Genomic DNA, 11,881 nt, shown 5'->3' on the forward strand with positions numbered 1-11,881 from the left:
TGAGGAAAAGGGATGTGGGTATAATGCCTAATTACTTGCTGGTAATTGTCATTAGTCCTACATCTACTTGTTCTCAATTTCACTACATATGTGCCACCTAAAAACCCTGCTATCGCTTTCGTTTGGTAGAGACATTGTGCAAAAGGGTTCCAGCAAATCCAATCCTCTGCGGTGCTCAGCGAGGTTTGGGTTGGTTATATTGGAGCATCACTTCAAACCAAACTTTTCTAGCTCGGACATGGGTCCAATTTCAAAATTACTATGAAAAGCAAAAGAAGCACTAGGAGCTGTGTCATGTCATGTCATAGATGTGAATGTGTGGTGACGTATATGTGCGCTTACAAAGTGATGCAGGTGCCTTTTTGCTGCCAGGCCCATCCACAAAAATTAAAAAAGACCATGGATATTAGGGGGCAACGGAGGAACTGATAGGTGGAGTTGATGGGGATGGAAGCAACAGGTACTGTGCATGTGGCAATGGAGCAAAGGAGGCGCTCGAGGCTAGGCTGTAGAAGGGCCAAAAGAAACATTAAAAAAAAGCCAGGGAGGTGTGGGTAAGGTTGCGGGGACAATTAAGGAGCAACATGGAGCATGTGAGGACGGGTAGCAGCATATGAGCGCAAGAGCTAGAAAGCATGTGCAATCTCATGAAGTGCTGAAAGAAAAACATAGTTCCCTAAATGTGAGTAGTGAAATATACAAGTTCTCCAATCAAAACGATGGTAAAGAGGGTATGTTACAGGGGAGGGACGAAGAGAAGAACACGGAAATCGACTGAATAAAAAGAAAGCAAATTAGAGTGACAACAAAGATAACCAATGGTAAGCAATGGGGTGGGTCAAAACTCACTGAATGTTTTAGTATGTAAGCTTTTACCTACAAGACAGCTAAAAGCTAACTATTACAGTAATACCAGCGGAACTGGAGAGGCACATCCAAAGATTATAGTGGCTATTGTATCATAAAACATACTGTTAGATTCAGAAGCCAAAACCGAAGGGTCTGTAGCATCTCCACGAAACAATGGTCAGAGCACATGAAGCAACTGTACTGTACGACAGCCGACTCAAACAGCAGGCATAGCAAACATGATGCATGACCTGTAGAACATGACAGCCAACTCACTGAGATCACCACGGAGTACCAACCAGGAGCATACATTTTCGATAAACTTGATACAGTGAATAGTGCATCGGGGTGAGGAAAAAGAGCATTACACAGATGCCCCTCAGTAACAATCTTTGGCTGCCCACAAAAAAGGTAGATTTAGCCCTAAGGAAAATGAGAACAGAACAGATGGGGCACCAGGCCCAAATGACCTTCAGGAACCCTGCTAAAATCAGATCCAAGTCTTGGGATGTCCATTCTAACACCACTTTTTTCAGAATGATATTCTACCGCAACAGTCCCTGAAAGTTGGAGGGGCTCAATTTTGGTACCTATATACAAAAAGGGGGGCTCAATTTTGGTACCTATATACAAAAAGGGAAGTAGAGCTTCACCTGTCAACAATAGAATGATAGCGATTTTGGATATGGAAGGAAAGTGCTACGCAAGGTTACTGTCCGAAGAGCTTGAAACATGGGCAATGAAAGAGTGTTATGTAGCCATTTTAGTTATAGCTCCATGCACGTTATTTTAGCAAACTAGGCCTGCCGTTGTGCACTTTAACCTAGATATATTTTATCCAGCTCTGTTTATTATTTTAACAATAGCCACATTTGCGGTCGTTTTATTTCTCTCTATCTAGCTGTTCTTTGTCTAGGTCAGCACTGCGTTCTTAAACAAGACATTTCTTTCACTCTGTGCTTTTCTCAAGGCTGCAGTAAGATAGGTTGCCGGTAAACGTGGTAACTCTTTGTCGCTAGTGTTCATAGAAACATACACATCCTTGCGTAGGGACATTTTCTCAGAACATCAGCTGTCTTATTATAAAAACATTTCTCTGTCCTATACATAGAGGGAGATTCCAGCCAGATGACCACAACTGTATGCTCTTTGCTTAACACTTCGCTACAGCTGCTTCTGTAGACTACAGGCCTCGTGCTCAGGTATGAGGGATGATGTCTTCCCAGGGGAACCTGGAGGCCAGAACTAGAGCTTAACATGCTGTGCTCTAACACAGCCTAGGTAGGAATTATTTTAATGACAACATGGTAGCGTTATTTTTATGCTTTATTCTCCTCGTTACTATTTCAATCCTGTCATGCTTCATCGCCCTGGTTATTGCAGTACATACTTTCTTATCTAAGAAGCAGTTGCTTCATTAAAACCTTATTGAAACATATACTGCCACTGATTGTCCTTGTATATGTGAGACTAATGTAAATGAGAGAAACGGATGTGATCTGAGTGACCACGATTTCCCTGAGGAATCAATTGTGTCATGCGCTCGGCTGCCTAATCATTCCTGCTCTTGGGTAGAGATGAGGCACTGTTAGTTAGCTGGAGCAAAACCCGGATTAGGGCGACAGGTGTCACCTGTGGTGGGTGAGACTCAGTCCTCCACACCGCAGGTGATTCTGCTGCTCAAATCCAGTAGTCTCATTAGAATAATGAGGCTATGCGACAGGATAAACTAATCCCATGGTTTCAGACTGGTTTTCAAAAGCACAGTCACATCAAGGACAATCTCCTGACCTTAACCTGCCTAACTGATGAAATGATGCTCCCTAAGATCGGACCTCTTAATGCACCATTTATCGATTTCACAAACAATTTCGATAACATCCCTAGAGGCCGGCTATGCGCATAGCTAAGAAAGTGGGAGATACCATTGCACCTCTTGAAGGCCATAGAACCACTAAACAGTAACACGTGGGTGAAAGTTAATTTTTCAGCTAACTGGGCAACCTCATCAATACAAATAAAAGAATGATACAGGGTTTCATCCTCACCCCCTTGTTTTTTAACCTGTACATACCAGACCTGGAGAGAGAGTCACCTAGTAGTCCCAAGGATATGTCCCCCATGCTTGATGAAACAGAAAATACAAGTTTTACAATATGGAGATGACATGGTGGTACTTCACAACACTCAAATTGGCCTTTATAGATCGCTTGATGCACTTGAAAAAATTATATTACCATCAGCCTAAAGAGGAAGAAAGCAGTGATCTTTGGCAGATATCTGATAAAAAGGGGTGTTTGGTTCATTGGAGGGTCAAGATTAGAAAGAGTAACAAGTTTCAAATATCTCGACATTATGCTGAACAAAAGAGGGAGCAGGAAAGCTCAGCTAGGCGCCTTAAAATGGACAGACAAACATCTGATAAGCAGGATGGTTCAACTCAAGAGAAGCCTTGCATACCAAAACACTAACCCACTACTAACGGTGGTAGCAACTAAGTTGATGCCCACAATAACATATGGTGCAATGGTGTTTAAAGATAAACTCAATGAATGGCTAGACAAACAGCAATATATCTGCTGCTGCCGCCAATTTACACTCCCAGACTGCATAGCATGTAAATAACCAAAGCAAGATCTGGTATTGCAGGCCTAATTTGTTTCATACTGTCAAACCTTAACAAGCATTTGCAATGCAACAGGTCTCGCGTTTGCTCATGTTAGAGCTGATCGCGTTGTAAACTCCTAACCCGACTTTTCACCTATCGGGCAAAAGTGCATTTATGTACATAACCTGAAAAAGTGAAATTAACTATGTAAAGCGCTCGACTTCTGCCAAGCGAGATCGCGCTCGTAAATTAGAGAAAAAGAAGTCCACAAGCCCGATGGAAAACAGCGAGCCTCGCATGTTTTCTGTACTTGGTCGCTGCGCTCGAGGAAGGCTAGCCACCGGAAAAGGCATGACTTATGCGTGCCTTCGACTAATGAAAGCAAGCAGATTTTATTAGGCAAGCCCACGAACCAATAAAAAACACTGACGTGACGTTGACAGTGCTCCGAGCCCTTTTCTAAACACTAAAGCATCTCGCTGCGAGCGCATGCAACGCAGGCTCGACCCTAAAAATGACCCTAATCAGCTCAATAAAACACCTTCTCTGGGAGAAATTTCAGGAGGCCGACTCAATATGGGGTCAGCTTCTGCAACCTCCACCAAGGCCCTGAGTGTGGAGGATCTAATAAATACCACCTAACTGCACAGAATGACAGCAAAACTATTAATGAAGTTAGCAAAGATAATTTAATGGGATCAGGACCTTAGAGATCTAAGAGTTAAATTTTACAGCACTTGGCCCATGAACCTTTTCACCTCAGGCACCCCTCTTTAAATTCTCCCCTTCCAAACCACACAAAGTACACACTCATGAGATTGTGCTTTGGCCTTATCCCCTTGAGGTGCTATTGGCATCGTCACAAGGATGGTGAAGTTGATTCACAATGCAGATGGTGTGGTATATCAGAAGAGTCTTTAATACATGTGATCTGCATTTGTAAATTTCTAAAAACCCTTGAGGCGCCAATGCCTCCAGCCAATATTGTGAACTTTATATGTGAGAACATGTTAGGCAGCAGTCCTATGCTGTTTAAAAGGAGAATCATGTTAGCTATCTGGGTGTTTTTTTAAGTTCATGAAAGCCGCAACTGGTAATCCAATATGTCCATGATGGTTCTTTTTTAAATGGTGGCCTCTCAAGCCAGACCACTGATTTTTGGGGCCTCACCCTACTGGCACGGAACACTCTGGACCAGTGGGGGTCTAATTGAAAGCAGCAACCAGTAATCCAAAACCCCCATTATGGCTTTTACACTGGCAGCCTATCAAGTATGGAGCACTTTTGACTTCCTGGGTCGCACTTTACTGGCATGGATCACTTTAACCTTGTGCAGGGATGTATGAACTAGGAAGCACTTCTAGCACTAAGTACTTTAAAACTGTGTGCTGCACTGTGGTCTTCATAACTAAGGATTTGAATGAGGTTAAAGCATAGGTGTTCTGTCGGATTGCTGGGAATGGCGAGTATGATGCTCCAAAAGGGTACTACAAAACTGATACCTTTTCCTTATGAAATTCTATTTCTATCACGTTTTATGCTTGCTATATACATATATGAGATATAATGATTTTAATTAAATCAAAAATTAATAAAAGTGCAAACAACACACGTTGGATAATACAACTGCATCAAAGAAAATATAAGCACCGGCAAAGGCAATGTCTGCCCGTTCATTAGTTCCTGGCCTTACTAAGAGAGGTACTCCTAACAGGCTCTTTAAAAGTGCCACTAATACTAGTGTGACTATCTGAATAAGGCTCCGCCCTAAAAAGTACTCTTTCTAGTTTGGAAAATTTGAAGAAAATGTCAACTCGCAGGATACAGCTTGGTGCATAATCAGTAGGCAGCTATGGTAGTTACAGCTACTAAATGGAAAATATATATCACATTTTAAAGTGTCAGGGGAAACAAGGAAAGTAAGGATCGAAAAGGTGAAAGTCTCCCTTCTGCCTCACAATATTCTTCATGGAGCAGTGTTTAAACGACTGCCTCTGCAAACTGATTACCACAATTGACAGTGGAGACAACTAAGATAATGCATCCAGAACAATGACAGGCTAAAGCAAATTTCCAACACATGAATGACACTGCTGCTCTTTATGCAAGCTCTTGTGTACTGCATATAACAAAATAATAAGGTGTCAAAAGCAATGAAACAAAGCCCCAATTCCGCCCTTTTGTTGCATGTTTAATATTGCCTATGTGGGATTACATTTTCACTTTTTTGGCAGAAATCTGCAAATCCAACATCTTATGTTATCATAGCAGAACAATATAACAAATTCGGTTGCTGGCGCAAGAGTTTGGCAGTGGCTGAGAATAATTTAAGCACTCCATCCATCAATTTGTTTTTGGTGTATTGTGGACACAGCACTCAGTGACTAACACTGGAGTCAGCCAATGGATGAAGTGGGGTGACCCACTATCCCATGCTACATCCTGGAGAGGTCAAAGAAAGTATGTGAACAACACAACAACAGACTAATGGATTAAGTCTGGCTCAAAACCCCTCTACATAACTGTGTTATAAACATAGTTTTAATAAACTAAAAAGATCTTGGCAAACACTAAACCTAAAAAAAAGGCCAATCGGTCTGCCAATGGTTGCCAGCCTCTTGCCTTTTCTAATGCTTTTTTGTTATGATTTTATAAAACCTTATTACAAGTAGAGCTGAAAAGAGAGATGGAGGGTCGTGCAAAAACACAGAGAAGGCCGAATGATAGTGTGACATAAATATATAGTTTGGTAGAGATAGGTAGATAGACCTTTGCCTTGACAGATACAGAGTTGCAACGTAATAGTAATAAATAGCACAGCGTAAATTAGTAATGTAAAAGTTAAATGTCTATAGAAACAACATACAAGAGCACGGAAAGCAAAAAATAAAAACATACAAGCAGGGCATGCAGACTAAATTGGTTTTCAAGTATAAATGTACTCCTCAATTAAAATATATATCAACATAACTCACAGGAGTGCAGTTAAAAATGCACTTCATTGTGTTCATACTAAAATGAAAAGTGCTTTATAAAGAACAGTTTCAAACTGACAAAATGTGGTATGCAGTAAAATAGCAGCAGTCAGATAAACCAAGGACACTCCAAAAGGAATTTACAACAGTAAAAACAGGAGAAAGGAACTGATAAAGCTGGAATATCTCCTGTGCTTACATCAAAAACATGAAAAGCTGGCGTAGAGTGCCTTATTATCACACCAGGCTCTAAACTTAAGGGAAGTTCTGTCGGAATTATGACGATCCTTACTCCATAATATTTTGCATTAAATAACAACCACCAGGTGTTCAAATAATTCCGACAGAACCACGTGATTGTCCTGATTATCTTCCCAGGTGCTGAAGAACACAGGGTTTTCCCATCAGCTATTATGCTAAACTCAAAGACAACATTAAAGGTGTAATCAAGTAAAAACAAAAACATCAGCACTGAAGGGAACTACCTTGTGTGGTGATGTGCTGTTTGTGAAAGAGCATAATGTTTTCACTCAAAGTAAAGTTAGCCAGTGGCTGAAGTAGTCTGACCCACTGCCCCATTGTGAATACTATAGAGGTGGAAGCAAAGAGTGCAACCCCAGATGTTCCCATGATTGGTCCCAATTTTATTGTGCGCAGATGATGTGGTTTCATTATCTAGAACCCCAAAAGGCCTTCATAATCTAGTCCAAGAATTTGTATTCTTTATGGGCTCCCTAGGCTTGGCTACTAATCAAGCAAAAACCTTCACCACGGTATGTAATCGGAAGAGACCGTTGCACAGGTCTCTGAGCTCCCGTAACTTGCTATGGTTACGGACACCAGGCTTAGATGGGGGGAGGGGGGGGGAATGCATTACCAGGGTGAAGAGGAAATTTGCCAGTGCAGTGAGGTGTATTTTTAATTAGGCCAAGAAAGATGGGAAGAAAGCTATGGCCCCTTCTCCTGGAAGTGCATAGGAAGAAATGTCTCTCTATCCTCAAATATGGGGCCAGGATTTGAGGGTAATGGAATACCATGGTGCTACAGGTGAAGCATAATAGGGTCTTGAGGAGAATCCTTTGGGTTCCTCCTTTATGCTACACGTTTATCTACTGTCAGGAGCTTGGGATAGAGTATGTTGAGGATGCTGTTAAGCTTGCTCCTCTACTTCTTTGGTGCTCCATATGGGCCAATATACATGCCTCATTAAATAGGGAGATTATTCTTGACTGTTTGGGTGTGAAGGGGGCCAGGGAATCCCTTGGCTAGGCTATGTCTCGTCTGTACTGGATAAATTAGATGAATCCTTCCTCAATTCAGAAAGTTGATTTATTGTGAGTTAAAACTGCCTTCATGAATAGCTCTAGGCTCTTGAGGGAGCATCTCGAGGTCGAGAAGCGGTCCGTTAGGATCTATGCGAAAGTTCATCTTTCTCCCTCTATTGAGCCTTATCTTGTGTGGATGGATACCTTCTGGGGTAGGTGCCTACTCACAAGATTTGGGCTGGGTTTTGTGTGTTGGAGTCTGGGGTTTCCCTTAGGCCAATTCTGCTAAGGTGCTTTTATGCTCTTGTATATTGTATATTTGTGCCCTCTATATTGTATGTTGCTTTTATTCTGCCCTGTTATGGTCGCCGAAATCAAGTTATTATGTTGATGATATAATTTTAGTAAAATCAAAAAGGTCTTCACTAGCGACAAACATAAAAAAAGATATCAACAATTTAAATGTCACTGTGTCAGCAGAGTAAAACACATCAAAGAACACACTTAGGTCTTCATGATAGACAACATGCCACACCACATCTGCAGTGCTGCAAAAAGACTACTTAATGCCCCATCACCAGAACCTAATGAGAACACAAACCGGACATTGTCGCCCTCCATGAAATGTTTTGAGCTTGAATGCCAATCCCATTCAAGCAATGGCAATGCAAGAAAAACATGTGAAAGTGTAGAGCTGAAAGCATATGGACCAAATCCTCCTCTCTCTCTCTCCACTTTTATTGGACTTTTTAAAAATACTTGATGACATGAGATATATACAAATTCGAAGCATCTCTGTAGCTAGAGCTAAAATACACCCATTATGCAAACAAATTGAGTTTGGTTACAGGGAATAGAATAGATGCCTTCAAAACAATATTTTGCTTTAGATCTGTCACTAAACTATATTTACAGTACGGTTGTGACTCTCCAGTGTAATTACCCACGAAAACCACTCAACGCAAATCAAACTATTTGGCTGCAGATAGTGGTAATTGTAGCATTTTTGAAAAGCCTAACACATCAGCAAACCAATTACGAACTGAACTGGATCACTACTATTTACTGTTCTCAAACATAACAGCGAAACTGTCAAGGGCTTTTGTACGCTGTATTACCTTCAGACAGGTGGGAAGAATAACACACAACCTGTTGTGACTTGCAAACTGCCACAAGCTAAACGAAGGCGCTTCGAAGGTGAGACAGCAAAACCATAGCGCAGCAAATGGGTTTACCTTGAATAAGTGTTTTGTAAACGATGTAAGTGCTGCCCAAAATCATACATAATGGTCGTCAAAAAAACGCCACTAGGCAATGACCGGCAGTCACTCTTCATCACTTCCTAATTAAATATTATTCATTTTACATACTTTTGCCTCCCTCTTCGTAGGTCTTTCTCCTTTTTAGCAGATAAGTGACGAGTCGAGATATGGCACGCGTTGCAAGACAATATATACATTACTATGGCTTGCAATGTGTGTATTTACATGGGAAGTGGGGGAGGGGGACTGCCATGGAGACATAGCTGAAAGGATATAGTAGATGAAAGACAGTTTTAGTCGATCTTTACATCTTTTGTTTTCAGAATACCCGATTTTAAAAGCAATCTTAATACGCAGAAAGGAACTGGAGCACAAGTTAGTGGGAAAGTGGTCCCTGTGAGAAGGGCCACCCAACTTAAAAATGGCATGGGGGTGGTGGGAAGTACCGGGAAAATGATTATGTATACGTATTTGGCGACAGATCTTTCATTGTTTTGCAGATCAGGGTAAGTAGGTTACATACGGCCTGTTTTGAGAAGACAGGCATTCAGCATGGTAACAATAATTTGGGGTACATGTATGTCTAGGTAGGCTGTACGGATCGTAGTAGTAACATGTTATAAATAAATTAGACAATGGGGAAAATAATATTGGGGTAGAGCGACTATTAAACTGTTGCATCAGTCCAGCTTGGTGAGGACTAGTGAAGAGATCGTGTTTTGGCAGAATAAAACAAATGTTATGGCTGATTTGTGGAGGTTTACTATGTGGCACATAGCAGCAACAGCTCTTAATGAAGGATCCACGCGTAGATTAGGTTGGGAAATTACACATAGTTCATAGCTGGGGTGTGTGTGTGTCATCAGGAAATAAAACACAACTAACCTTGTTTGGTGTACAGCGTGAACACACGATCACCTTCCAAAAACAATTATGCCTTCAAAAATAAAGCTCCCTCGCCTCCTCACACACGTAAATTAATCAGCACTACGCGAGCAGCAATTTAAAACACGGCGATAAACACAAACCAGAATATTACAATGCAAGAGAACCAAAGTAAATTAAACAAGGGTAACAGAGCCAACTGATGGTGTGTGTAGATGTGTGACCTGAAGCAAAGCTGGGCGGAGTGCAGGAAGAATCCGTGCAGAAACATTTCGGCTGCGCGCAAATAGAAACCAAACAGTTAAACCCAAGCTCCAAGAGAAGAGTTCGATTCAGTGACAGAGCAAGCCAGGGAGCCAGGCTGTCAATGAATCGCAGGCAAAGAACAAAGCAAGCAGAATATAAAAGAGGTCAGGCCGCAGCGCTGGAGGGTACTGGCTCGGTGACATAACAGCAGCACTGTGCATGGCCCATCTGTTTTTATTTCAATGGCTGGGGAGGCGCGGCTGCCAGTCAGTGTCAAGAACCGAGCTCAGCTGGTCCGAACGCGACGTCACCACCCATTTTGTGACGTCTCGCGCACACACTCTCAGAGTACGAGCTCTCCCGGGACCGTTTTTACGTCACGGTCACCCTTAGGAGAGTCACATTCCCACTCCTGAATGGCCCATTCATGCTTTAAGGACAGACATATTTTTGCTCCGTCTACTAATGGTCTGGAGTCACACCTAAGCAGTCTCCTAGCTGGCTGAATCTGTGGTTTTGTAGGTCACCAGTGACGTCTCGTGACCCCCCTTCCTGGCTGCTGGCAGACGTTATTGACGTCACCTTCCACCGGGTGACGTGCCCAGCTCGCTCGTCAGCAGACAACACTGCAGCCTTCCTTCCGTTTAACGGGCGTACGAATGTCAGGGCATCTTTACGGCGAGCCAGCCGGGGGCACAAAGGCCACGCGCACACACGGGGTCCACGTTGGCAGAGAGGCACTAGGGGCTAAAAACGGCGCTACAGGATGCTATGGACAGGTGGTCGGGCTTGCACCTGCCGCCCTCAACGGTCTGTGGCAGGGCACCAGCTGCCGCTGAAGGGGTTGTTGGGTGGTGTTGGCACTTCTAACAGCGCACCGTCCGCAACCCCCTTCCCACCTCCCGTGGCCACCCAGTACCCCAACCGCCCTACGCGCCCGTCTCCATGGCGCGCGCCTCACACAGCCCTCGCTTACCTCAGAGCCACCCGCACAGTGCTCTCGTCCTGCCCGCCGCTCGTCATGCCTGCAGCCGGTGCCCGGCCGGGGGATCCGGGAGCTGTGTGCCTGGTGTCTCAGCGAGCCAAGCCGCGGCGTAGCGCTGGAGAAGCTGCTGCCCGTAGAGGTGCGCCCCCTTCAGCCCAGCCGCGCAGGCCCAAACATCCTAATTCACTTTCAAACTCCGGGCCTGGGGGTTGGCCACGGTGCTCGGGCTCAGCGGTGCTCGGAGGGGAGGGGTAGCTGGGCCTCGGCCTCCCGTCCTCCGCCCTCTGTGCCTGGCTCAGGTTCGCCGTCCGCACTGCGTCACCGGCATGGCCCCTCCCCGCCGGGCCCAGGCAGCGGCTGCTGGTGGCGCAGGTGACGGTCGCAGCGTGCGGGGCCTGGGGGCTACCAGAGCTCCTGTGATGGTTGTTTTCGGTGCTGTTACTTTTTTTTTATCACGCTGTTCACCTTGACAACGTAACTTTGAGGAGACATTTCGGGACACGCAGGCGCGGCTCTCGATATTTATTTACCCACCTCTGACCTGACCCTTCTTTTCTTAACCGCAACACTAAAATGTTACCACAACTTGACATAGATATATGATTCCTTCACACTCCTGTTTTTTGTAATTTTTTTAAGTTATCATTACACCCTTTTTTTACTTATCGAATGTCGTGCAAAGGCGATTTTTGGCACTTTGGTCATAATGAGTTGGAGCTCATTGGGTTAAGGTCTGAACACGGACTTTGATTCTCTGACCAAGTCGGATTACAGATACTACTTAGGCATCCTTTTGGCCAGTGACG

At 43.8% G+C, this 11,881-nt stretch overlaps 1 protein-coding gene across 12 annotated transcripts in view; it reads right to left on the bottom strand.

Annotated features, from left to right (window-relative positions):
- Window positions 1–11,512, bottom strand: part of KIF21A (kinesin family member 21A) — a 725,937-nt gene extending 714,425 nt beyond the window's left edge. For all 12 annotated transcript variants that reach the window (XM_069229749.1, XM_069229747.1, XM_069229752.1 and 9 more), the window contains exon 1: window positions 11,067–11,512. In XM_069229749.1, the coding sequence (XP_069085850.1) occupies window positions 11,067–11,113 (47 nt within the window). In that variant the 5' untranslated portion in view covers window positions 11,114–11,512. The remainder of the gene's footprint in view (window positions 1–11,066) is intronic.
- Between the last annotated feature and the right edge of the window lie 369 nt (window positions 11,513–11,881).

Source organism: Pleurodeles waltl, chromosome 4_1, assembly GCF_031143425.1.
Source record: "Pleurodeles waltl isolate 20211129_DDA chromosome 4_1, aPleWal1.hap1.20221129, whole genome shotgun sequence".
Classification (NCBI taxonomy): Eukaryota; Metazoa; Chordata; class Amphibia; order Caudata; family Salamandridae; genus Pleurodeles; species Pleurodeles waltl.